Source organism: Triticum aestivum, chromosome 2D (assembly GCF_018294505.1).
Source record: "Triticum aestivum cultivar Chinese Spring chromosome 2D, IWGSC CS RefSeq v2.1, whole genome shotgun sequence".
Taxonomy (NCBI): Eukaryota; Viridiplantae; Streptophyta; class Magnoliopsida; order Poales; family Poaceae; genus Triticum; species Triticum aestivum.
The window spans coordinates 581,678,896-581,706,000 of record NC_057799.1 but is presented as its reverse complement, the minus strand read 5'-3'; the positions used below and the strand labels follow the sequence as shown (position 1 = coordinate 581,706,000).

At 47.0% G+C, this 27,105-nt stretch overlaps 1 protein-coding gene across 1 annotated transcript; it reads left to right on the top strand.

Annotated features, from left to right (window-relative positions):
* Positions 1–14,514: 14,514 nt before the first annotated feature.
* On the top strand, positions 14,515–17,402 carry LOC123050144 (serine/threonine-protein phosphatase 7 long form homolog). The gene is made up of 4 exons (XM_044472980.1): positions 14,515–15,678; positions 15,754–15,864; positions 15,963–16,114; positions 16,946–17,402. Exons 1-3 carry the CDS (start codon positions 14,810–14,812, stop codon positions 16,012–16,014), a joined length of 1,032 nt encoding a protein of 343 aa, XP_044328915.1. The 5' UTR covers positions 14,515–14,809; the 3' UTR covers positions 16,015–16,114; positions 16,946–17,402.
* The last annotated feature ends 9,703 nt before the right edge of the window (positions 17,403–27,105 follow it).

Here is a 27,105-nt window from a genome sequence, read left to right as displayed (position 1 = left end):
GTCGCTTTGAATGGTGTGTATGGAACGCAAAAAAGTCTGGAGTTGTAATAAGTTTAAAAAAATGAAGTGCCCATGTAACAGATGAGTTCTCGTCAGAAACCCTGATACTTCGAAAGAGATTGTCCAGTTTGTACACGAAGTGCGTCCAGTTTTTGCCGTAACCCTCTCTACTCTTTTGCACATGCTATGTGGGTGAAATGATGATACCATGCCAAGTTTCGACATTTTCAGAGTTCATTTTGTAGTGATTTTCAATTTCACGGTCATTTAGCTCTCTAGTAAATGACTGAAAAATAGCAAATGATGTCAGAAAGTGTTGAAAATTGATGACGTCGCTTCGAATGGTGCGTACGGAACGCAAAAAAAGTCTGGAGTTGTAATAAGTTTAAAAAAATGAAGTGCCAGTGTAACAGATGAGTTCTCGTCCGAAACCCTGATACTCCGAAAGAGATTGTCCAGTTTGTACACGAAGTGCGTCCAGTTTTTGCCGTAACCCTCTCTACTCTTTTGCACATGCTATGTGGGTGAAATGATGATACCATGCCAAGTTTCGACATTTTCAGAGTTTATTTTGTAGTGATTTTCAATTTCACGGTCATTTAGCTCTCTAAACAAATCGGTAAATGACTAAAAAATAGCAAATGATGTCATGAAGATTTGAAAATTGATGACGTCGATTTGAATGGTGTGTACGGAACGCAAAAAATTCTGGAGTTGTAATAAGTTTAAAAAAATGAAGTGCCCATGTAACAGATGAGTTCTCGTCAGAAACCCTGATACTTCGAAAGAGATTGTCCAGTTTGTACACGAAGTGCGTCCAGTTTTTGCCGTAACACAAGAAGTCCGGAGTTGTAATAAGTTATTAAAGATAAAAAGATGCACAATGCTCGTTAATTAGCTTCAAGCCTTTCGGAATAGTGCAAACTGCACTGCACATAGCTCCGTGCAGTCTACACCTATTGCTCAAGGCTTAAAGCTAAGCAACGTGCAGATGAGCATTGCGCCTCTCCTTCATCGTCTCTGCACTCAGGGCTTATAAACCGCTCCTAGTGCCTCTCTCTTCGCGAGGTGGGACTAAAAACAGCTTACTAAGAAACTATAGTACCGGTTAATGGCACGAACCGGTACTAAAGGTGCCCGTGGGGCCCCAGCCTGACCACAGCCTGACGCAGCCTCATTAGTACCGGTTCGTGACACGAACCGGTACTAAAGGTTGCTCACGAACCGGTACTAATGATCTCCGCCCGCCTAGCCGTTGGAACCGGCACTAATGGACACATTAGTGCCGGCTCAAAATCAAACCGGCACTAATGTGCTTCACATTTGATCCTTTTTCTACTAGTGATGGTTGATCCGTCGAATTGCTGATGGCATGCACACCAGCGAACAAATCTCATTGATTATGGTTTGTAATAATATTTATTAATTTGGATTACCTGTTGTAGTTGCATTAATGGTTTGTATACTATTTGTTGAGTTATTCTCATTGTTTGATCTAAGTTGGTGTGATACGCTAGAGAGAATTTATGACCCAATGACATGTGGGTCCTAATTGTAGGGAAAATATGAAGGTTACATTATGGCAACTATATTTGCGCACAGTCTTCGCGGCCTCTGAAACATTATGGAACCGGCTAAATATGTGTTATGAAGGACCAATATGACGAATCTGCTACAGTTTCTCTTAGGGCATCTTTAGCCCATCCCCATAAGTTATCCATCCTATGCCCCATCGTTTAATTCTTCATATTTTGGAAAATTAAACTTTTGTCCATTTAGCTCCTTATCCAAACTTAACTCTGCAAACCTACTCAATCCCATATGGAAGTCTCTCTTCATTTTATTCTCCTTCCTTCTTCCTTCTACGGAATCAACGATAAATTCTTGCCACTAGATGATGTCTATGAGCTAGGGGCATCGGATAGATGATCGGCAAGTAATTTCATAAGCGTGGTGTAAGTATGTGATGAAGGAGTCGTCCTCCATACGCCGTGGATTGGGTGTTTCTTCGTCTACACGGGTTATTCTCCTCGCCCTTATCCGGCGCGATGGTGTGGTTCAATACGCAAGGATTCTTTGGAATTAACAATGGCAGCTGACAACCATCTTTCTGTGTACACTTTCTTCATGTACTTGAGTTTTTCCTCTGTAGCTGCTCCTTCGACGTGGTGCAGCTTTTCTCGTGTCTGGGGACAATGGGGGAGGAGCGCCGCCGGGGAGAAGCGCCACTGTGGCCGGAGGCAATGGGTAAGATGAAAAGGTGAAAAATATAGTTCAATGGAGATGATGGGGGTCGTGGACTCCTGGGGCTGCAGATACGCCACAAACGGTGGGGTGCACGACAGCGGCAATGGGCACGTGCGGCCAGTGGCGGAGCCAGACAGAATCAGCTGGGGGTGAAATACAAAATATGAGAGTTTGTGTGTGTGTGTGTGTGTGTGGGGGGGGGGGGGGGGGGGGGGCAAAAGCTAAAATACTTTTAATCTAAGCCCTCACAATATTTTTTCCTTCGCAAGTTGGTTCAATGTTGGGGGGCCACAGCCCCCCCCCCCCCAAGCAACCAACATAGCTCCGCCATTGCGTGCGGCACTATAGTTTCACCATTTTTAGGAGAGTTGTCTCTGCTAGAGTAAATATGAGACATGCGAGGAAAATATGGGGAATGAAAAGCTATTTTTTGAAAAACTAAAGGAAATGGTGGATGGGCTAGATGGGTGTGAATTATTTACTTTAATTTTTTTGCGGGAAGATGGGTGTTAATTCCCCAAACCGAATTTCTTTGGCCCCATATTAAACTTTTGCGGATGGGCTAGAGATGCCCTTATGAGAGACTATAAACTTCCTAGAAAAAACTAGAGTAATTAACCTAGCTCCACTAGCTTTTCAACCAATTTGCAACAAAAAAAAATAGAATTAGTTGTAACATTTCCACCATAATCATGGAGCTGGTCACCTGCTACTTATTATTAGTAGTACTAATAAAATCTCCGTGCAGCTATGCGTTCCAATCGTGTACAATGCTAAAATGATTCGCGGAGTTAACATCGAGGAAAGAAGAAGGCATATTGTGGCTGGTCGCTAGCGACAGAGAGCGCGGCATCCGAACAACCAAGGAGCCCTCGATTCCCTTGTTCTGGTAGCATAATGCAAACAAATGATCGATCAAACTACGCGGCGGTTTGACTCACCCAACCAGGAGGCAGGACTGTTCAATTCTCACATGGTCATAAGGTCAGTCTTTCTGTAATCCCAGCCCAGTCTCAGGCTCTCAGCCGCCGGTACGTATGGGGTTATATGTAAGCATGTAGCTCTGGCCTTGCTCTCTCACTCCTCTGTGCGACGCAGCCTCAAGCCATGAAGCTCTCACTTGCTTTCACGCTTGTGGTCATCTTCTTCCTCAACATTCCACCGTTCGAGGCCAGACCGCTTGGCCTCGGTGCGCATCCCTCTCGCCATTACCATCTCAATTCCGATGAACAGCAAAGGAACATCCCTATCGCGGGCAAGGAAGAACATCTGCGCCTCTCTCCGCTGCCTCGCCCCGGAGCAGCAGAGGAGGCTGGAGAGGCCCTGGTGAGCTACGGACCGCGACGGAGGAGCGGTGACGATGGCGATGAGGGTGTCGCTGTCGCCCCAGGAACGCCGCCGGGTGATGAGTTGCGTCGGTCAGCAGCACGCTCGCCGCCGGCACAAGAGCGCAACCCGGCGCATTATCGTCAGCCGGCTGGGCGGTGGGGCCCCGTGCCCGGGGTTGGTGGGTCGCGCAGGCCGTCTCTTCCCCCGGCGCCTGGTGTGCCGAAGCCGCCGCACGTGCGCCGTTCAGGTGATCGGTCCGGCCCGAGGCCGAGGCCGTTCGATGTGTTCCACGCGCTTCGTGTGTGGAGCAGGATGTTTGTTTAAGAACCACCGCGGACATGTGGCTCCCGTCCCAAAAGGTCCTCCATAGCGAGAACGAAGAGTTGAGGCTCGCGTTTCTCCGTAAAGAGATCGACGACGCTCTCCTAAGTATGAGAGCAGACACGGCTTCGGGGCCGGACGGGTGGCCGGTGGCGATGTTTAAGCACTTTTGGTCATTGCTGCGCGATCCCATTTACGAGGTGTGTAATGGCTTCATGCGTGGCTTCGTGAATATTGCTAGGTTAAACTACGGCGTACTCTCGCAGATCCCAAAAATGCCTGGGGCAGACAACATCCGCCAGTACAGACCCATCGCGCTTATTAACGTTCCGTTTAAAATCTGCGCCAAAGGTTGCGCCACTCGGCTCTCGCCGATCGCCCATCGCACCATTAGTCGCGCTCAATCGGCATTCATACGTGGTAGAAACATTTTGGAGGGGCCACTAGCGCTGCAAGAGTCCCTTCACGAGCTTAAGCGCACGCATGAACCTGCGATCCTCCTTAAATTAGACTTCGAGAAGGCCTATGACCGCGTTAATTGGGACTTCCTCAGGCAGATCCTCACCAGTCAAGGTTTCTCGCCGTTATGGGTGCACCGAGTCATGCAATTGGTCTCGGGGGGCCAAACTGCGGTTTCGGTGAATGGAGAAGTAGGGCACTTCTTCAGGAACAAGCGTGGCCTACGCCAAGGCGATCCCATGTCGCCGCTCTTGTTCAACTTTGTCGCTGATGCGTTGGCGGCTATGCTGCGGAAAGCAACGGAGGCAGGTCACATAAAAGGGGTGTTGGGACACCTCGTCCCGGGGGGATTTCACACCTGCAATATGCGGACGATACGCTATTGTTGTTCCAACCCGACCTCCATAGTGTGGCTACGGTCAAAGCCTTGCTGATTAGCTTCGAGCTTATGTCAGGGCTTAAAATCAACTTCCACAAGTGTGAATTGATGCCCATGGGCATGGAGGCGGCTGAAGGTAGACGTATCGTGGACCTGCTCAATTGCAAACTTGGCAATATGCCGTTTACCTACCTAGGTCTCCCGTTGGATGCTAAACGCATCAAGATCGACGGGTGGGCTCCGCTCTGGACCAAGGTGGGAGAGCGGATCTGCCCGTGGAGGGGGAAGTTCCTCTCCTCTGCAGCTAGGCTAGTGCTCACGAACTCGAGCCTCTCCTCGCTGCCGCAATTTGCTATGGGTCTGTTCCTCCTGGCGGAAGGGGTACACGTCAAGATGGACACACCGCGGTCCCGTTTCTTTTGGGAAGGATCGGGACCAAAACGCAAGTATCACTTGGTTAAGTGGGCTGCGGTGTGCCGTCCCAAGGATCTGGGAGGGCTAGGGATCACAAATACCATAATCTAGAACATTGCACTTATGTGCAAATGGATTTGGAAACTCTCGCAGGGAGCGACGGGTCTGTGGGTCGACCTGCTGCGTGCCAAGTACTTCCCGAACGGGAATTTTTTTGAGGGGGTGGCGAGGGGATCTCCTTTCTGGAACGATCTCCAAGCGGTCCGGCTGGCCTTCGCTCAGGGAGCCAAGTTCTCCATTGGTAACGGCCGCTCGGCTCGTTTCTGGCTCGATCACTGGGTGGGATCCCAACCCCTTTGGTCCGATTTCCAGAACCTCTATACTCTGGCTGTCAACCCGGAGCAAACAGTTGCCACGGCTCTTGCCTCTTCCCCTCCGGCGTTATATTTCCGGAGAGAGTTAACGCGAGCAGAACAAGCTCACTTAACGGAACTGCTTGATAGCATTACGCCGGTTTCGCTGTCGTCGACCGAGGACACAGTCACCTGGGCCCTCACCCCGTCGGGCAAGTTTTTGGTCAAGTCTCTTTACCGTAAGCTGTGCCAGGGCCCATCCTTCCAGATGCCAGATGGCTTGTGGAGCGCGCGCCTTCCGCTTAAGATTAAGGTGTTTTTCTGGCAACTGTTCCATAATAGACTGCCCACTTCGGCAAACGTTGCCAAACGCAATGGGCCGTCGACCGGCCTGTGTGCGATATGTAACGTCTTGGAGGATGCGACCCATGTATTCTTCCGATGTCCGCTGGCACGTTTTGCTTGGAGCGCCGTTCGTGCAGCGGCCAACACCTCCTGGGACCCCCGGTCAGCGTCCGACCTCGCTACCATAGTAGACTCGGTTCACGGTGGCAACAACCGTGTGCTCTGGAGTTGCATCGGCGCCTTGACCTGGGCCGTCTGGCTCACTAGGAACAAACTAGCAATCGAGGGTATCTTCCCATCACACCCTGCTAACATAATCTACAAATGCAACCTTCTTCTGCAGCAGTGGAGTCCGTTGGCGAAGCGCAAGGATGCTGAAAAACTGAAACATGCCCAAGAACGTCTTCGACAGATCTACGTTTTGGCTAGGGAGCCATCTGCCACTTCTGCGTCGTGAAGTGGCCCTTTTGTCTTGCGAGCGAGCCTGCGTGCTCTATGCTCTGCCTCCGGGCCTGTATTTGCATTGCTGCGTGCTTCTGTTGGCCTGGTCTAAACTCGTGTGCCTACGCGTCGTCGTGGTCTGAGCCTCCGTGCTCGTGTTCGAGGTCCAAACTATGTCTGTTACGCTGCCTAAGTTGTGGGCTTTATTAAATTAAACCGGACGCTCCTAGCGTCTCTGTTCTAAAAAAAAGAACCACCGCGTTTTACTGCGTGTATGGTTAGATGTTTTTATTAAGTTTAATTATTTTAAATGGATGAGTTGTGTGTAAGATTTGTATTGTTTAAGCATAGAGTTGCAAAGTTCAATTGAAATGCATAGACAAACTTGAAATGTCAGTTTTTCGGTTGATTTTTATGGAAGTTGGAAATTGAATTTTGCAATTCTGTAATTTGTATTGTTTAAGCATAGAGTTGCAAAGTTCAATTGAATTATGCCCAAGCTCTCAGGTTGCGGTGTTGATGACCGCTAGCATTGAGGCGACGGCCGGCAGGGGGGCAGCAGTCACCAGCATGAGAGTGAGGGGAGCTGCTATAGCAAGCGGGAAGCATGCGGTCGCCCGTGCGGCGCTTAAACGGGCTGCAGTCAGGGCAGCCCATTCATTTTTTATTTTATTTTTATTGTTGGGGGCGGCCCATTCATGAATTGAAAAGAAAGGGTGAGATTGTCGGCTAAAAGGGTGGACTTCTTAGGCCCATTTTGGTTCTACAAGAATATGCGGGTGGTTTACTAAAAAAAAGTGAAAATTCACTTGCTAAATGGCAATCTGTACATCATGCAATTCTCTTGCCTAAGTGATTGGGAGAGGGTGATGGAAGAAGGGCCCTATATCTTCCATAGCAATGACGGTTTCATGACCCCTTAAAAAAATGGCGGTTTCATAAAACCCTCATTAGAAATTTGGATTCAAATCCATGATCTAATTGACGGGTATGTGTCGTTGCTAAAATCTTTGTGAGGGAAGGTTGGTGAGTTTGCGCAAGCTGATCCTAAGTCGCGTGATTTTAGAGGATTTTTTCTGAGTCCAAATTAAGATCAATGCCAACAACCCTTTCAAGGACGTGGTCTCGCTCATTTTTTAGGAGTTGCCTCTCCTATAGAAAAATGGGCTAGAAGGAAAATATGGAGAATGAAAAGCTATTTTTTGAAGAAGTAAAGAAGAAGTGTATGGGCTAGAGATGCCTTTGGAGAGACTAGAAGATGTAGTAATCACTTTTCCTTCAGAGTTTGCTTTGGTATGCCCCCCCCCCCCCCCCCCAAAAGTTTGCACGAATCTTAAAGTTACTTATAAAGTGTATTCTCGTACATTCACAATCAACTAATTCTAATCTTTTTCAGGGGTTCTCAATGCATTAAACAAGAGATCAGAATAAGCTAATATTTTTTATTGAAGGGATAACTTCTAATCTACACATTTAATCTGCATCTAAATAGGTGAACATTTCTTGAGGGGTGTACCGAAGAAAAATTCTTTCCTTAAAATAAACTACAGTAGTTAACTGATAATTCTAAATGCATGAACCTTTATCTTTTGCGGGTTTTACAGAGATCCCCTTCTAACTAACCTCTCTCCTGAATTTCAGCTGGAATGGGCCCCTCCCTGCCCCTATGTTCAATCCTAAACATCCATGTTGGCTTTTTTTTAGTTGACATCCATGTTAGCTAGTCCGTTGAACCTGTAAAAAAATCCTCCATTGCTTTGGCATTACTCGTAGTTAACCGCTACTCCGGAACGCGGTAGCTCGCTAGTTTCACTAGAAAATGGGGATGGGCTAGAGGCACAGTACTTCACTAGTTTTTCAACCAATTTTTTTTAAAAATATAATATTTCCACCATAATCACGGTGAAGGTCACCGGACATGAACCTTTGGTCTATGGGTGTATATACATCCTATATAGAAAAAAATAGTAATTAAATAGAAAGTCGAAAAAATATGAAAATACTTTTTGAAATAAACTTGACCTTCCATTGTACTTGTAAAAAAATCCACAAAAAGTGAAACCCCCGTTGACTTTTTCAAAAAACAATTATTTTTCCAAAATAGTGTGAATGGTGACTTATAATAGCAAATAAATTTGGTCTTTTTGCCCTGAAGTCAACGCTGGTTTTTTATTCGTGAAAAATTATATACTAGTGTAAAATAAAGTCAAGTTTATTTTTAAAAACTTCTAACTTTTTTGACTTTTTATAAATTCATTTTAAAAAAGTCCATATCAGGTGTGTATACACCCAAAATCCAAAGGGTATTTCCCATAGGTCAACGGACGTGGAGTATTTCCACCCGAGTTCAAATGCTCCCGGTGAGCAGTAAAATCGGGAAAAATGGTATAAAAAATCCCATATCCGGAGTTTCAATCGTGTGCAATACTAAAAAGACTGGTGGAGTCAGCCAACAGTGAGGAAAGAAGAAGGCATATTGTGGCTGGTTGCTAGCTAGCGACAGAGAGCGGGGCATCTGAACAACTAAAGGAGCTCTCGGTTCCTTTGTCTGGTAGTGGTACAGTATATAATGCAAACGAAAGATGGATCAAACCACGCGGCGGTTTGACTTGACCAGGAGGCGGGACGAACCGTTCAATTCTCACATGGTCATAAGACCGGTCTTTCTCAGTTTCTCTAACCCCAGCCCAGTGTCAACCGCCGGTAAGGGATTATATATAAGCGTGTAGCTCTGGCCTTGCTTGCCCATTCCTCTCCTCTCTACTTGGCGCACGCAGCCTCAACTCTCAAGCCATGAAGCTCTCACTTGCTCTCACGCTTGTGGTCATCTTCTTTCTCAACATCCCACCGTTCGAGGCCAGACCACTTGGACTTGGTGCACATCCCTCTCGCCATCTCCATCTCAGTTCACTTGTGCAAGAACTCCTAGACACGGTAGTCGACCATCTGCGCCTCTCTCCGCTGCCTCGCCCGGGAGCAGCAGAGAAGGCCGGAGAGGCTCTGTTGAGCTCCGGACCGCCACGGAGTAGCGGTGACGCCGAGGAGGAGGTCGCCGCAGGAACGCCGGGCGATGAGTTGCACCGGTCAGCAGGGCAGAAGCCGCCGCACTGGCGCCGTTCAGGTGATCGGTCCGGCACGAGGCCGAGGCCCTTCGATGTGTTCCGCGTGCTTCGTGCGTTGATTGAGTAGGATGCTCGTTTAAGAACCACCGCTTGTGTATGGTTAGATGTTTTTATTAAGTCTTTTCCTAATAATAAAGGCGACACGAATTTTTAAGACAGATTTTTTTTAAAAGGACCCCTGGCGAACAGAATTGCCAAAAAGGACCACATGCCGAAAACATTGCCAAAAAGGACCCCCTCACTAGTGGCGGCAGGCGCGGCAGGCGACACGTGTCACCTGCCGCCACGCCAGGAGGCGGCGGGCCCTGCCGCCACAGCAGGAGGCGGCCGCGCGGGGTATAACGTCATCTGCACAGTGTATCGCCGGGACGGAACGGGGCGGGCCTTGTGGGCCCTGCCGCCACAGGATGAGGCGGCCGGCGCTGCTCCTGCCGCTCGCAGGGCGACAGGCTCTGATGCACGGAAAGCGAGGCGTGGGCCAGGCCGCCACTGCATGTGGCGGCGACACTGTTGCTGCTGCATGCGCGCCGACAGCCTCACTGTTGCAGACAACACTAATTCCCACGCGCGGGAATCCGATGCTGCAGAGGGCGGGAATCTGCACCTTTTATTTCTTTATTCGCGATGATTCTGCTGCCCGTGAGCGGGCTTTTGCGTTTGTATGCACCCGCACTGATTCCACTGCGTTGCTGCCTAGGGACTCAACTGCCTTTTGCTTGAGCGGACATGACGGCACTGCGGGAATCATTCACCCAGCGCTGGCTTTTGCTTCAAAGGACGCGATGGCACTGCAGAAATACACTCACTCGCTGCGGGAATCCGAGGCTGCGGTAGGTGAGTTTATCCTGTTGTGCCGACACTACAGGGATCCTCTTCCTTTTATATACTATGCTTCTGCTCCGTGCGCAAGCACACTGTCTCTGGCCTCCTCTTCTGCTCTCTAAGTGGTAATAACGGAGAGAAAGAAATACTCACTAAGCACTTTCACTCGTGATTTATGGCGATTTAGAGTTCGATTTTGAATATGCTGAAGTGGAAGAAAAGATAGACGAAGGTAAGATCTATCCATTTTTGTTGGTTTCGTTCGCATGCATGATGTTTTCACTCTTTTTGTTTTGTTCATAACTATGTGTTCTCTATTTTGTTAGGCATTATTTCATCACTTTTTGGAGTCATTTAGAGCTTCAGGAGTACGATTTGCCTAGCGAAGTGAACTACGAAGTTGAAGATCAAGGTATGAGCTTTGCAATAAATTGATTTTTTTTTGTGCATGCAAGGTGGTAATTAGTTAGTCTTTTAGCTCATCATTAGCTATGCAATGTTAGTGCTTAGAGGTTAGAAATAATTTCAGACGACAGATGTAGCATTTATAATATATTTATTAGAAGAGTAGGTTGAAGATGTTGTATCAATGTTAGGTGCGTCCATTAGTATTGACATGCGAAAAATCTTAATACGGTAATTAAGAAAAACTTATACTGTAATTGTTCATTGCATGTGGTATGTTATTTCATGTGGTATGTTTATTAATAAGTCTATAGTTAGGAGGCCGTAGGTCTACTTTGTTATGTCACAATAATCTAAATTTTATATGTTACGATTATGTGCTAATGTACTTGATGATGTATGTAATTAGGTAAAATAATTCATCTTAGTAGCAAACAAGGAGGAGATGACGTGATTGAAGAAATTGTGTTTCCATCTTCGCTATCCCTTTTGAGGTGATGACCACATACATGCAAGTGCTATTTTCATACTTTTGATAGCAGAAAGAAAAATCGGTGTGTAATATTGATGTTCATGTGATAATAGGTTGACTCTGTTCATATAGTACTTGTGACCGATATTTATTCGAACTATTTGGACTCTTAATTGCATTCGCAAGCACATCCATATTGGAGCTAAGGTATAAAATGACACCGTAATTTTGTTAGTATTTTTTATATTGATGTACTGTTGTGAATAATGTGCATGCCCCTGCAAATATTATTATTTGTAAATAAATGATTGTTATCGTATGATATGAAATTTTTTTATAAAGCCGGAAGAAATTAAATGTTTTACTCATATGATATTAAAATGTTATTATCATACTATTATGTTTAGCGGTTGTTTGGATAGCGAGTAATTACCCTCGGTTTTGTCATAACCTGTTGTAAGAAAATTAGCTTTTACTAATAGTCGTTTTTCCAAAAGCTCGGTTTTTGCATGTTACGAGAACCAGTTTAGGATATTTTAGGGGTAGTTAGAGAAAAGCAAACAGAGTTTTAGTTTACTAAATGTTCTGTTACTAATTGTTTGAAATGTAAACATGTATGTTGGTTAGGTACTATGGAAAATTTAGTAGTGTACTATGGGAACGTCTTAAGCGACGGTCCATTCGGGGTGGATGTGTCCTTGTGCGAGTCGACTACAGTTGTAGTGAGAGACATGGTCAACGTGGGTTACGCAGCAGTTAGAAGGTGCATCCGAGCGGTGTTTGGCCCAGGGATGCAGGGGAAAAAAGGACAATGGAGGCCTTCGTCGTTGACGGAGGAAATGATGGGACAGTTGCCCGTTGGGGTTTGCGGCCTGTCACAGGTGATCGGTCGTGGGGGTCGTACACGAGGTTTGCAAGCAATCCCAATAACTCAATGTATGATCAGCCGATGGTGTATGTGGAGTTCATTTCAGTCACTGATGTTGCCGGATGCAGTAGCAGGGGTGGTGAGGTCGAGTTGGCCATCACATCAGCCCCTAGCGTCGGCCCATCGGAACCGACGGGCGGCCAGCCTGTGTATGACACAGGATATTGGTCTGCGGCTGTTGACATGAGCGAACACGTGGAGGGATTGCCGGAGGCGCTAGATGATGATGATCATTCTTCTGCATCTTCGGAGTCAAGCGAAGAAGAAGATGTTCCTCCTCAGAGGGCGGTCGCGGCGGCACTGCAACTTGGGTTTTTACAGGATATGAGCATCACCAACGAATTTCACTCTGCTTCTGGCCTAGGAGCGGGGAGCCTAGAGGTTGGGTAAGTTTTCCCAGACAAGAAGTCTGCTTACCAGGCAATGGGTAGCTATGCAATCGGCATCCACCGCCAGCATAGAGTGAAGCAGTCTGATAAAAAAGAGTTGAAGGTCATATGCATCCACACCGCGAAAGGTTGCCGCGGAAGAGTTCTCGCTAGACTGAAGCCTGGGGTATGTCAGTCATGGCATATCACAAAAATAGTGGAGCATACCTATGAGCAAACTGGGACTCTTTCAAATCACTGCAATGTGACAGCAAAATATGTGGCACAAACGATGGAAACGATTGTGCAGGGAAGTCTCAACATTAGTGTTAGGCAGAAAGATGCAGAGGATCTAATTGGCTTCCCTGTTAGCTACAGCAAGGCTAGGCGTGCGAAGAAAAATATATTCAAGAACTTGTATGGTACCTATGAGGAGGCCTATTCTTATGCCCCTAGAATGCTTCATCAAATAGCAAGTGCTAATAGGGGGACTCAAGTTTGGCAGAGAGAACGTCCAAACCCAATGAACCCGGGTGAGCTAATCCTGGGCCGCTTATTCTGGGCATTCGCCCAGACTATACAAGCCTTCAGGCACTGTCGCCCAGTATTATCAGTTGATGGTCCCTTTCTCACTGGAAAGTACAAGGGCACACTATTGGTGGCGATTGCAGCGGATGCAAATAATCAGCTTCTTCCTATTGCATATGCATTGGTCGAGAGCGAGAACAAAGATAGCTGGTTGTGGTTCCTGAGCTGCGTGAAGATGGGTGTCGTGAAAGAGCGTAATGGTGTTTGCATCATCTCTGATCGCAACACTGGATTATTAAGCGCTCTTGAAATAATTAAGGCGTCGGAAGAAGAGTGGGGCTGGCCCGATCTAGAGGGAAGGTGGTGCATGAGGCATTTGGCAGCAAACTTTTACTCCAAATTCAAAAACAAGGATTGGTTCAAGTTATTCAAGAGGATGTGCATGCAAAAAACTGAAGCCAAAATGAATGCGATCTGGGCAGGTATCAATGGTGAGATCGACCGCGCGGCCTTGCCGCAGAGAGAAGACCGGAAGGGTCGTAGGACGCCCATAAATTTGAGCCAGTGGATCGGCGAGAATTGCCCTCATTTGGACAAGTCGGCGCAGGCTCACAACACCGGGGCTCGGTATGGAATAATGACCAGCAACATTTCAGGGGTGTACAATGGTGTTCTTAAAGGGGTGCGAGCACTGCCTATCACAGCCCTAATTGAAGAATCTTGGAACCGGGCCCTGTCATACTTTGCAGACAGGGTCACCGTCGCCAAAGCACAAGTTGAATTGAACAAACCATGGTCCGAGAAGATGCAAAGACATCTGGACGAGAAAGCAAAGAAGTCCCAAAGTCATGGCTGCAGGAAAGTGGACGCACTTAGGAATAAGTGGGAGGTCAATGTGCGAGCCAAGTACGTTAAGGGTCACCACAGAGGATCAAAAAAGTAAGCTGTCACCCTTGGCTCAACCTCCTGTGAGTGCACTTGTAACAAGCCCAAGCTTGAGGGCTACCCTTGCAGTCATGTGCTCCGGGCGGCTGCTGATCAAAAAATCAGCGTCGAGCCATACATATCGCCGTACTTCAACATGTACAATCTGTACAACACTTGGAGCGGTGAGTTCTGGGCTTGGGGCATTGATATGAACTACAAAATGTTGTGCCAGATGGGCCGAAATGGGTTCCGAACGCCGACTTGATGAGAACCGCAAAGGGACAACGTCAGTCTAGGCGTCATCGCAATGACATGGACCATAGCCAGATGGGAGAACCAAGGCGATGCCGCGTTTGTAGGTGTCCTGGACATTCACGCAGAGAATGCCCGTATCGAGCCAACAACAACACATGATGTTGATATATATGTACTCGCTATGTCTATTTATATTTCTACTCGTTATGTGTACTTATATTAAATTTAAATTGAATCTCTTTGTATTATTCTACTCGTGATGTTAACTTCAGATAATTAATGTAAATCGTATCTCTTTGTATTTTTTAAGTTAATTTTGATTTGCATTTGTATTGTGTCTTCCTCGTAATTTATATTTGTATGTTTGTGTACAGGTATGGGTGAAGTGACAGTGCTTTTGCAGGGGCCCCATGACGCCGGCCACCGTTGCCACCTATTTTTGAACCCAAATACTAAGCATGATTATCGGCCTTTCAGACTTCGAACCATAAAGAAAACATGGCCAATACACAATTCTTTCCTTGCTCACCTTGACGCTTATGGACTACAAGGTTTTGATAGGCTCACATCATGCGATGACCAAGTACGTTCGGACCCATCCCTTTTGACATCCCTCGTTGACCGGTGGAGACCTGAAACCCACACCTTTCACTTTCGTTTTGGGGAGCTTGCACCTACACTGAAAGATGTTTCTATGATCACTGCTCTACCAATTAGAGGTGAGCCGTTAGTCTCTCCACGAGTATCTCCATCTTGGGCATTAGATATAGCAGCCCGTCTTGGGATGGAAATGCCAGAATCACAATGTTCTGGTGGCCCTCGGGGCATCCCACTCGTCTGGCTTCGTGATAACTTTCTTATTTTATCTAGCTTCGCCAATGAGGAGACGAGAAAAAGACATATGTTTGCGTATTTGTTGTGGCTCCTCGGGAATCTGTTTCCAAATTCACATGGGGACGTAGTTATCCCTGGTCTCATCTACATTGCAGAGAATATGGTAGATGAACCTTTACCGGAGCAGCCAAAATACAGCTTCGGTTCTGCCATGCTATCTCATACATATAGAGGCTTGTGTGATGCCACACAAAAAACCTCTTTCGCACAAAAAGCTCCATTACTTTGTGTCGCCTACGAGTTTCTACAGTTGTGGTCCTGGGAATACCTCCCTGTAGGACGACCTCGTATAGTACAACCCGTACACCCATACGACTTTAGCGAGGGTGACAGTGCAACTATGGCCACCAGGTGGACAAAGGCATGGAAACGTTGGTCTCCAGATATTGCGAAAAATTGTTACCCTATGTACCACCAGCAGTTTGAGATACTTGATGTGGCAGAAGTCACATGGAACCCATGGACTCAGGACCAGCTACAAATGGTCTTTGATGCTCGACCCTTCACACTAGGCATGTTGAGCGATAGTGCATTCTGGCTGACTCGCTGCAACTTATTGTTCCTGTGGTGTGTTGAGCCTTACAACCCAGAGCGTGTAATGAGACAGTTCGGTCTCTATCAAGAAATTCCACCCCCTTTTTCAAGACGTATCAATGAGGAAACCCATAAGTAAGATGTGACCTCCCTAAATAGTTAGTGTCTTTTTTAATTTACTAAACTCACACTTTGTTACATAATTTGCAGGCTAACCAATATGGGCAGGGGTTGGAGTTTATACAATTGGAGGGAACAGAACATCGAATGGCTACACAAGTGGGAAAATGAAGCGCTAGCAGATATAGTGCATCAACTTAGGTATATTTTATTTACATTATTTTATTACGATGATCATATGATGCGTGAAGATGCTTTGCTTTCATCACAACAGTTTATGTAATTATTTAATTTTGCAGACCATACAGATCAAGCGTACAAGCAGTGGTACTGCATGAACACACGTGCTAGCCTGGCCAGTCAGCCAGCTACTATACCAACACATCTCACACAAGAGGAGCAGGCGCCGAGACATGTTGAGCTGCATGCAGCTTACTATCGTGACCAGATGGTAATCACTTGTAACTTTTTTAGGTCCATCATTTCATAATCATTTGAACTAAATAACATCCAAATATTGTTCAGCTTGAAAGTTGCAACGAAGTAGGGCTGATGGCTACAGATAGCATGCCGGCCCAGGCCTAGCTCGCAAGTCATTCCAGAAACGTTTTCAACAATACGTGGCAAAGAAGTTCAGATGCGGTAGAGGCGACGACGTTGTCACTGGAGCATACAACATGCCGGTAGCGAGGTCAGCCAGACCGAGTGCGGCGCCGTCGTCCAGACCGAGCGAGGCGCGTACGAGCCATGGGCAGTGGGGGGAGGGTCCGAGTACTAGAACGACATTGCCACTGGAGCATACAACATGCCGGTAGCGTGGTCAGCCAGACCGAGTGCGGCGCCGTCGTCCAGACCGAGCGAGGCGCGTACGAGCCATGGGCAGTGGGGGGAGGGTCCGAGTACTAGAACGACATTGCCATGACATGACTCATCTCTGCCACTGCATCGCTCTTCTTCGATGCAGCTTCGTCAGGGGCAGACATCTCAGGACCATGGCACGGGCTTGGATTCGATGCCCGAGCAGACTCTTTCCCCTAACCCATATGCGTACACAGGATATGATGCATACACCCAAGGTGAGGGATCTCAGTCGTATCTCTCCACGCGAGGGATCCCCATGCCCGAGAAGACTCGTGTACCAGATTTAAACCAGCACCACGTACAATGGCCAGACAGTATAGGAGAGGGATCTGATCAGGCAGTCATGTTTACATTTCAATGCATTTACAATGATATTATATATTATCCTCTAACAGTTTTTTTACAATGTTTCTATGTGCAGGACATACCTGATGTTAATTGGGGCGATGAGAACACCCAACGTGGCGTCAACACAGGCGTCCAGGGAGCATCACATGATCATGGCGACACGGTTACATCATTAGTTACAGAGTTCTTCGGAGGGGACGTTATTGGCCCATCTTTTATCCCTGCGGAGTCACAACCATACGCCTACAATTACGCTTCAGGTTCGCAACAAGGATTCGCGACTCCACCACCTACGCAGGACTCGCAGACACATGAAGCCGAATTGGAGTACGGTCGCGGTCTTCGTGTAACTCGGCCACCTAATCGCTTGTCGCCTTCCGGTCGTAAGGAAAGGCCAGGTGGTCGTTGTAAAGTAGGGTGATTCATCTATCCACGTGTGCGACCCATTGTATCTACATATGTCAGTATCAGACTTTTCGATTTGAACATCTATGTATGCTGAAATAAAAATGCACCAGTCAGGAACAATTTTTCCGCCTATATCTCCCGCCATACTATCCCGCTCCACTCTTCGGCTTATGTTAGGCCGAAATGATTTTTTTTTTAAATTTTGGCTGATGAATACTGTGCAACCATTGCCCATCTTAGACATTGAAAAAAATATATTTTCAGGCAACCCTTTCCCCTCAATATTTTTCCGCCAACGCTTTCCCTCCATATGTTCCCGCCACCCGTTTCCCGCCAACCCCTTCCCGCCATATCTTCCTGCCACCTGTTTCCCGCCAACCCCTTCCCGCCGTATGTTCCCGCCAACCCTTTCCCGCCATACTGTAGTTGTTCTTTCCCACCATTTTCTCCTCTCTACCTATAAAACCCCCTTCAGGAGGAGGTGGATAAGCATTCGAGTGTAGTGTAGTCGAGATGTCCCATTATCCTTTTGATCGTAGTTTTCACCCTGGGATGAGCAGCACTCTTCTGAGGCTAGCTACCGATTTCAGGATGGACAATAGGATAGTTCCATGGGACGAACTCACCGGTAGTGACACCATAATGAATGAGTTGGCTCACCAATTACGTAGGTCTGGGTGGCCTGAAAGGACCTATGAGGAGGTACGTAAAGAACTTCTTAGGTTGAATGCAAGGTGGAAGAAGGTAGTGGAGCCGAAGAGTGAAACTTTCAGAAGGACTGCAGAAAAGCATCCATTTTTATGGACTGAGGAGAGCGAGGACGAAGATGATATGTTCATGCCGCCGCTTCCGGGTTCTGCATCGTCAAAGGGCAAGAGTTCTGCATCATCTAAGGGCAAGAGTTCTGCATCGTCTAAGGGCAAGAGTTCTGCATTGTCTAAGGGCAAGAGTACGGCATCCTCGAAGGGCAAGATTTCTGCATCGTCCAAGGGTAAGAGTTCTGCATCCTCGAAGGGCAAGAGTTCTGCATCGACGGAGGAAGACGATGATGCCTTCATGTAGTTTTTAAGCTGTATTCCAGTTCTACCGTTTAATTCAGATGTACTTGCATTATTAGTTTGTACTCTCTTATTGTAGGGCATTATGTTCTATCTTAATTTCATTCCGTAGTTTTTGCACGATGTTCGATATTAGTGGAGGGTAAGAAAATGCCACTACTTTATTCTAAAACTATTTTTTTTCCATTACGACACGGTACAACTGAAAATAAGATACATCGTAGAATTGAAATAAAGCTACATTTAACTACTGAAATAAAGCTACATTAAACTGCAGAAATAAAGATAAAATGATTGCGAAATTTGAAATACTACCACAGGAATCTACTGAGTCCAGCGTGGATATTTTCCTTTTTCATCGCCAGCTTCTTCTGCTGCCTTGGCCTCACGAGCCCTTTCTTTCTTTCTCTGCCTCTCCGCCTCACGAGCCTCCTTTCGCTGTCGTTCCTGCTCCTCCATGCGACGACCCTCTTCCCTGTTTTTCTTTCCTAAATCCTGAAAAAACGGTGTTGCTCCGCATAATATTCTTTTAACTCTCTCTCTTGCTCTGCTTTCTCCTCAACTTCCGCCTTCTCGCGTCGCTCTTCCGCATAGAAACTATTCCACGCACGACGACTTCTTTCACGAATCTCAGTCACTGCCCAAGCCAGCATCTCCGTGTCAATCCAACGATAGTACATGCACAGAAGCGGAGGAGACTACAAGAAGAAACAAGAATGTTATTAAAGAATCTATCAAAATACCAACAATATCTATTTGTGAAGGTTAAAGTGTAACGACCCGGATCCGATGCGCCAGGTGTCTGCCAGTTGTTCGCTGTCGTTGCCTTGTCATCTGCTTGCGTGTTGCATTTTGTAATGTCATCATCTGCATTTCATATCATGTCGTCATGTGCATTGCATTTGCATACGTGTTCGTCTCATGCATCCGAGCATTTTCCCCGTTGTCCGTTTTGCAATCCGGCACTCCTATGTCACCCGGCGCCCCTCTTGTCTTCTTCTCGTGTGCGGGTGTTGAACGTTCTCGGAATGGGTCGGTATTTGCCGAGTGGCCTTGGTATAGCACCGACAGACCGCCCGTCAAATTTTGTCGCGTTCGGAGTCCGTTTGATAGCCCAACCGTTGAACTCATAGCGGTACCGTTGCCGGTACCTTCGTCGGACGTTTTGGTCTCCGTAACCGTCGCCGGGTCTTCCCCTATCCTCTCTCACAGTCCAAGTCCAGTCCCCTAGACACAGCCTTCCCCTCATCGCGTCCGGAACCGTTCGATTTCGATCGGAGAGCTCCGAAACGGAGCTAAATCCCCTAACCCTAGCCCCTTCCATACATATACACCTCCCCATGCCATTTTTGGCCTCCACCAACCTCCCCCTCATTTTCTGCGCCTCCAGCCGCCTCCTCCACCGTTTTCCGTGCCGAGCAGCTCCCCCGCCGCCAGTTGTCGCGCCGCCACTGGTCGGCGCCGCCGCAGCAGCCTCCCTCGCCCACTCCCCGTTCGCCACCTGTCCCGCGCCTCTCCCTCCAGCGCCCATCCGCCGCCGGCCCGCCCAGGCCCGAACGGGACCCGCCCGAGCCCATCTGGGCCCGAGCGCGCGCTGCCGCCCGCGTCTCGCTCCCCGCCGCCGCGCTCGAGCGCCTCTCCGCCACCTCGCTGCCCCGCCGTGCCGGCGTTCTCCCTCGTCGGCCGGAGCCCCGTCGGATCCCAGGTCACCGCCCCCCCCGCCGTTCTCCTCTTTCCTCCCCGTCGCCCCCTCTCCCCCTCACTCGTGGCCATGCCGCCGCCGTTTTCTCGCAGGAACCGCGGCGGGAGCCCCTCGTCACCGGGAACCGCGTCCCCGACGGCCGCCGTTCGCCGGATCCGGCGTCCCCGCCCCGGATCTGCATCCGCCGCCGCCTCCCGCACCGATCCCCGGCCCCCCTTCGGCCCCGCCTCGTCCCGCGCTCGCCGGAGCGGCGCCGGGATCCACCGCCGCCGGAGCGCCCTTCGTCGTCCGTGTGCGTGCGGGCACACGCAGTCGCCGCGTGGGCCATGTGGGCCCCGCAAACCGCATCAGCCCCGGCCCGTGTCGCCTCTCCTCCGGCCCAACCGCCTCCTCTGCACCAACTGGCCCAAGTGGCCCAAGGTGAGCGAGCCCACCTAAGTCCCCGCCCGTGCGTCTTGTAACTATTCTGCGCTCACCTTTTTTTGACCAAGTCTGGAACTCATACATCATGTGCACTTGTTTGACCTAGCGTAACTTTCTGCTCGTAGATCCATTGTGCATGTATGATATGTCAAATTTTTCGCCTCGTGATGCTCTACATTTCGTTCAATTGCACCTTGTTCATTAGAGTCCATCTTGATGCCCTAACCATCGTTGCAAGAGTGCTAGTTGCTGTTATCTGCTGGTTCTTATCAGAACTTGGAGATTTGTTATTTTTGTATCATTTAATCTGTGCATCTTATGGGCATGAGCTCTACATGTGTTTTGTTGTATGCCATGCCATATTTCCAGTGGTGTAGTCCATGTGTTTTTGTGATCTCTGTGGTGACTGGCACAAGCATGCAAAGTAGGCTCCGTAATGTTTCTGATTTCAGGGACTTGGTGATTTCTCTAAGTCTGTCTGCTGTTATTTTGTTGCCATGTAAACTTGGTGCTACAGAGAGATCCATGCATATTTTGGAGATGTTCAGCAAGGATGTTTTGTAGATATTGTTGTAATTGATCCATTCCTGCAATTATTTGCAATTATGGAGTGCCATAGCATATCTCAATCTTGCTCTACTTTTGCTATAAAATATTCCTGGCAGATTCTTAACATGATATGCAATTTTGCCAAGCTTATTGTACTTGATACTTACATGCTATGCTTTTGTTCTTACCATGTATAGCTTCATAAACATGCCATCTTGTTGTAGGTGTGCTTGGTTTGTCATGCATTGCTCTGTAGTGAGTGCATCAAGCTCACAAAGAGGCCTTCATATTATTATTTCTGCCTTGCTCTGTTTTCTGCTAAGTCTGAAACCTGATAACGAAACTTGCTATGTTTACATGCTTGCCATCATATCTTCTGGTCCTTTTTGGCTTATGGTCAATAAGGGACTTTTGTTATATGCTTTGAGTAGATTCATTCCATGCCTTGTTTTGCCATGTTAAGTTCCTGTAGCATGTTGATTTCGTGCTCTGATCATTGCAACCTGATGTTATTTCTGTCATGTCCAGTAATTCCTCTAAGTCTGTGAACCTGTTATTATTTGCAATCTTGCCATGTCCTTTTGAGCTTGTTCTAGTGATTTCTGGAGATAGCTCAGTGTTCATGTTTTGTTGTGCTTTACCTGTACATCATGCCCATGCCTTTTGTTTTCATGTTGAGTCACTGTAGCATATTGTTTTGGTGCTTGCTTTATGCCTAGTTGCTGTTTTGGTCAGATTGTTGCTATGTCTTGTTTGTAGTGTATGTGTTGCACCGTTGATCCGTTTGAGCATGCTCTATATGAAACTTGCTTAGATTTGTATGTAGTTCCATATTATCATGTTGCATCCTTGTTTTGAGGTGTTTGCTTAATGTTTGTATGCATTTTGCATCAATGCCATGCTTATCTTGTCTTGCTCATATCTTCTAGGCCGTAGCTCCGAATCTAATGAACCTTATATGTAACTTGACTAGAATTTCGTGTAGATCATCATGGTGCCCTTTAACTTGCTGTTTAACAACTTGAATATAAGGTAATTCAGTTCTGGACCAATTTCGAAATTTGCATATGAGGACTTACCGGATTTGTTATATGTTGTTTCCGGCCTCATTTAAACTTGCCTTGATGTGTTGTTCTTGTATGCATCATCTCTTGTCATGAGTAGCTTCATATAGACTTGTCATGCATCATTCTTGTTTGAGCATCATGTCTTGTTCATGTGTGGTGTGTTTACCTTGTCGTGTGCTTCTTCTCGATAGTTCCCGTGTCGTTGCGTTCGTGAGGATTCGTTCGTCTTCGTGGCTTCATCTTCTTCATGGATTCGTTCTTCTTCCTAGCGGGATTTCAGGCAAGATGACCATCACCTTGGATCTCATTACTATCATTGCTATGCTAGTTGCTTCGTTCTATCGCTTTGCTGCGCTACCTATTCACTTGCTCTTCAAGCCTCCCAAATTGCCATGAACCTCTAACCTTTGTCACCCTTCCTAGCAAACCGTTGTTTGGCTATGTTACCGCTTTGCTCAGCCCTCTTATAGCGTTGCTAGTTGCAGGTGAAGATGAAGATTGCTCCATGTTGGATTATGTTTATGTTGGGATATCACAATATCACTTATATCTTTAATGCATCTATATACTTGGTAAAGGGTGGAAGGCTCGGCCTTATGCCTGGTGTTTTGTTCCACTCTTGCCGCCCTAGTTTCTGTCATACCGGTGTTATGTTCCCGGATTTTGCGTTCCTTACACGGCTGGGTGATTTATGGGACCCCCTTGACAGTTCGCTTTGAATAAAACTCTTCCAGCAAGGCCCAACCTTGGTTTTACATTTGCCTCACCTAGGCTTTTTCCCTTGGGAGTCGCGCTCTTGAGGGTCATCTTTATTTACCCCCCCGGGCCAGTGCTCCTTCGAGTGTTGGTCCAACCTGTCAGTCGCCGGTGGCCACCAGGGGCAACTCTGGGCTGGCCTACCGGAAGCTTGGACAATCCGGTGTGCCCTGAGAACGAGATATGTGCGGCTCCTATCGGGATTTGTCGGCACATTCGGGCGGCTTTGCTGGTTTTGTTTTACCATTGTCGAAATGTCTTGTAACCGGGATTCCGAGACTGATCGGGTCTTCCCGGGAGAAGGAATATCCTTCGTTGACCGTGAGAGCTTATCATGGGCTAAGTTGGGACACCCCTGCAGGGTATTATCTTTTGAAAGCCGTGCCCGCGGTTATGTGGCAGATGGGAATTTGTTAATATCCGGTTGCAGATAATTTGACACTTGACCTTAATTAAAACGCATCAACCGCGTGTGTAGCCGTGATGGTCTCTTCTCGGCGGAGTCCGGGAAGTGAACACGGTTTCTGGGTTATGTTTGCCGTAAGTAGGAGTTCAGGATCACTTCTTGATCAATGCTAGTTTCACGACCGTTCCTTTGCTTCTCTTCTCGCTCTTCTTTGCGTAAGTTAGCCACCATACATGCTTAGTCGCTGCTGCAACCTCACCACCTTATCCTTTCCTTTCCCTTAAGCTTTGCTAGTCTTGATACCCATGGTTATGGGATTGCTGAGTCCTCGTGGCTCACAGATTACTACACCACCAGTTGCAGGTACAGGTTTTGCGATGATCATGACGCGAGAGCGATGTTGTTTGTTTGGAGTTCTTCTTCTGCTTCTTCTTCGATCAGGGGATAGGTTCCAGGTCGGCAGCCTGGGCTAGCAGGGTGGATGTCGTTTGAGTTTCTGTTTATGTTTCATCCGTAGTCGGATGTTGAGCTTATGTATGATGTATTGTTGTATTCTTGCGGCATTTGTATGCCTTGTATGTATCCCCAAATATTGTGTAATGTTGATGTAATGATATCCACCTTGCAAAAGCGTTTCAATATGCGGGTCTATCCTTGGTGGGACCTTCGAGTTCCTTTAGGATAGGGCCGCATATTGGGCGTGACAAGTTGGTATCAGAGCCTCGACCGACCCTAGGAGCCCCTCTTGATTGATCGTGTAGTTTGGCCGTTGTTGAGTCTAGAAGAAAACTTTTTCTGAGTCTAGTTATATCGGAGAGTAGGAATTCTTTTTACTCCTCTGCCCTTTGGTCGCTCTGGTGAGAAATCTTGACGTAGGTGTTTTGAACTATTCCTCTTCCCCTTCGAATTTTCTTCAGGATCACGTGGTTAGTTTTCGTTCGTTGTCCATCCTCTTTTCAATCCGGCGCATTTCTCTTCGAGTGCTTTCGATCCTCGTCATCTTGCGAGATCAGTCCTCGGTTATTTCTCTTCCGATGTCGTTTTCCCTGTCCGAAGTTGTCTTTGTTTTTCCCACCCGCCCTCCCTTCTTCTTCTCGGAACCGGAGTTCGTAATCGAGTATCCATTCTACTCGTGCACAATCTTTGCATTCTCTCCTCAATTATTTCAACCGGTGCTTTTCTCTTCAAAGTTATTCGTCGATTTCCCCTTCGAAGTTGCCATTATTTTCCCGCCCTCCCACCCCTTTTATTCCCAGAGTCCGAGCCTCTATTCGAGCATCAATTTCATTCGTGCAGAGTATCTTCAGTCTTTCCTCAATTATTCCAACCGGTGAATTTTTGCCTCGTTCGACATTCTTCATCTCTTTTCTTTTCCGGTGGATTCAATTCCTATTTTCGGTAGTGATTATATTCTTTCCTCGGCTCAAGTGTTTCCCGTTGCTCGTTCCCCTCTCGTCATTTATTTGTTCAGGAGTGATGAAGACATCTCAGGAGATTCGTCTGTGTTCGAATTAATTTGAGGTTGTCACCTCATTCTTATATTCCAGTTGTTCCGGTGCATCATCTATCTGATCAACAATCCTTTCTTAATGGTGTTTCTTTTCGGTGGGCCCTAACCCACAGGTCTTTCCCAGGATCTTACCTGACTCTTCTAATTTTCCGGAGATATTCTCAAATCCTTTCCGAAGTCTGACGCAAGAATGAATTTCATCAGTCAGATGCCTTTCCAACATCAATTTCAAATTATTTTCATTGTTCACTCAACCTCTTCGCTTTTCATTACCCCGGAGTATCTCAACAATTTTGGTGTTATTTCTCGTCGTCATTCTCTACGTCTGAAGACCGAAGAAGAGTTTCTCTCAAATCTTGTTCGTTCTCCCGGAGATTCGCGGTGCTAGCTCGATGTTAGCCTATCCAACTGTTTCTAGCCGTGCATTTATTTTCAACCATCCGGAGTTTCTCAGGAACTGTTTTTCCGTCTCAGTTATCCAGAGGTCATCTTTTCGAAATATTTCGTCCTTCTAAGTTTTCTAATCCGTTCTCCGATCATTCTATATTCATGCCTTTTTCGTTCGTCTCCATATTCTTCCGGTGCCGCGTTCAAGTATGCTTCAATCAGCTCGCGATCTCTTCTTTTAATTGCTTCTTGATTCCCTCATGTATATTCGTGCTTTTCCTATTTTTCCCGGTGAGTCATCCTCCTTCGTCAGTCAATTTTGAACTCCAACGGTGGTTCGCTCAAGATTCTTTCTGTTATTATCATATCAATTAATTCGTTTTTCCAAATCCTACCGGTGGTTCATGAAGACTTTAGCAAGTTTTGCGCTATATCTTTCCCCCTTAATTTTTCCAACAAGAATAAGTTGAATGCAAGATCCGGCTGTCATCAATTAAATTTGATGAGGATAAGCATAACGTAATTCTTATTATTATTTCGTCGTCACCAAGAAATTCCTTTTCTTCAGAGTTTGTTCTTGATGAATAAATTCTAGTTCCAAGTGTTTTCATCTTTTTCTTTCCCGGAGTTCAAATTTCCTCGGCAATCATCGTCGGAACCTCCACCTAAATCATCGCAAGACTCAGAGCTTATGCTATTCTTCCTTCTATTTTATCTCGTCATCCTTTTTGTTACCGGAGTTCTTCACGGTGGTTCGTCATGATTTAATTCACTCCTCAAGTGTTCATCAAGATTCTCATCGAAGGAGCTCAAGTATCTTTCCTTCTTGCGTCTCGAAGTGCAATTAAATTCTCCGCATTCTTTTGGAAGTGAAGTTTTGCATTTCTTCGTTCTTCTCAGCTACCTAATCATTTCCGTTGTGGTAGGTTACCACCTCATAATTTTGGGATGTTATCCATAAGTCCACAACAAACTTATTCTTTTCGTTGTTGAATTTCCAACAACTCCGTTCAATGTTTTCCTGCTAAGGATGCTCTCTATTTCATTCGTGGCACAAGTTGTCATTTTCTTCCCCGTTCCTCTCATTCTATTAATTCAAGTCTCCCGGAGATTTTGTGTTGTTCCTCAAGTCAAGTATCATCCCATTCCTCGAGCTCGTGCTGTCTAAATCCTTCAGTCTTATTGTTTTCTTATCTCGTTCTAACCGGAGTGGTTTCAGAGTCTATCTGATTCCGTGAGCATTCGATTCTCGTCATTATCGTCGTTTCTTTTCTTCTCGAGTGCTCTCGATTCTTTGATTTCCTCTTGCGATCTATTCCTTTTTCCTGTCTTCTCCCAACCGGTGTGGCTTCGAATTCAGTCTTATTCCTTGAGCTTTTGCTTCTTGTCTCACTCAACATTCCTCTTTCCTTCTCGAGTGTTCTTGACTTTGTTCATCCTCTCTCTTTGTTCTTATTTCACCTCATCCTTTTTCTCGTCCGTCTCGTTCCTAAGATCTCGGGACGAGATCTCTTGTTAGTGGAGGAGTGTTGTAACGACCCGGATCCGATGCGCCAGGTGTCTGCCAGTTGTTCGCTGTCGTTGCCTTGTCATCTGCTTGCGTGTTGCATTTTGTCATGTCATCATCTGCATTTCATATCATGTCGTCATGTGCATTGCATTTGCATACGTGTTCGTCTCATGCATCCGAGCATTTTCCCCGTTGTCCGTTTTGCAATCCGGCACTCCTATGTCACCCGGCGCCCCTCTTGTCTTCTTCTCGTGTGCGGGTGTTGAACGTTCTCGGAATGGGTCGGTATTTGCCGAGTGGCCTTGGTATAGCACCGACAGACCGCCCGTCAAATTTCGTCGCGTTCGGAGTCCGTTTGATAGCCCAACCGTTGAACTCATAGCGGTACCGTTGCCGGTACCTTCGTCGGACGTTTTGGTCTCCGTAACCGTCGCCGGGTCTTCCCCTATCCTCTCTC

What these genes read in the sequence shown, in the direction of transcription:
- LOC123050144 (XM_044472980.1), top strand. Translation starts at nt 14,810, where the DNA reads ATGATCACTGCTCTACCAATTAGAGGTGAGCCGTTAGTCTCTCCACGA. An exon ending in ATCAATGAGGAAACCCATAA is followed by an intron (nt 15,679 to 15,753) that starts GTAAGATGTGAC and finishes CATAATTTGCAG; the next exon opens with GCTAACCAATATGGGCAGGG. An exon ending in GATATAGTGCATCAACTTAG is followed by an intron (nt 15,865 to 15,962) that starts GTATATTTTATT and finishes TTAATTTTGCAG; the next exon opens with ACCATACAGATCAAGCGTAC.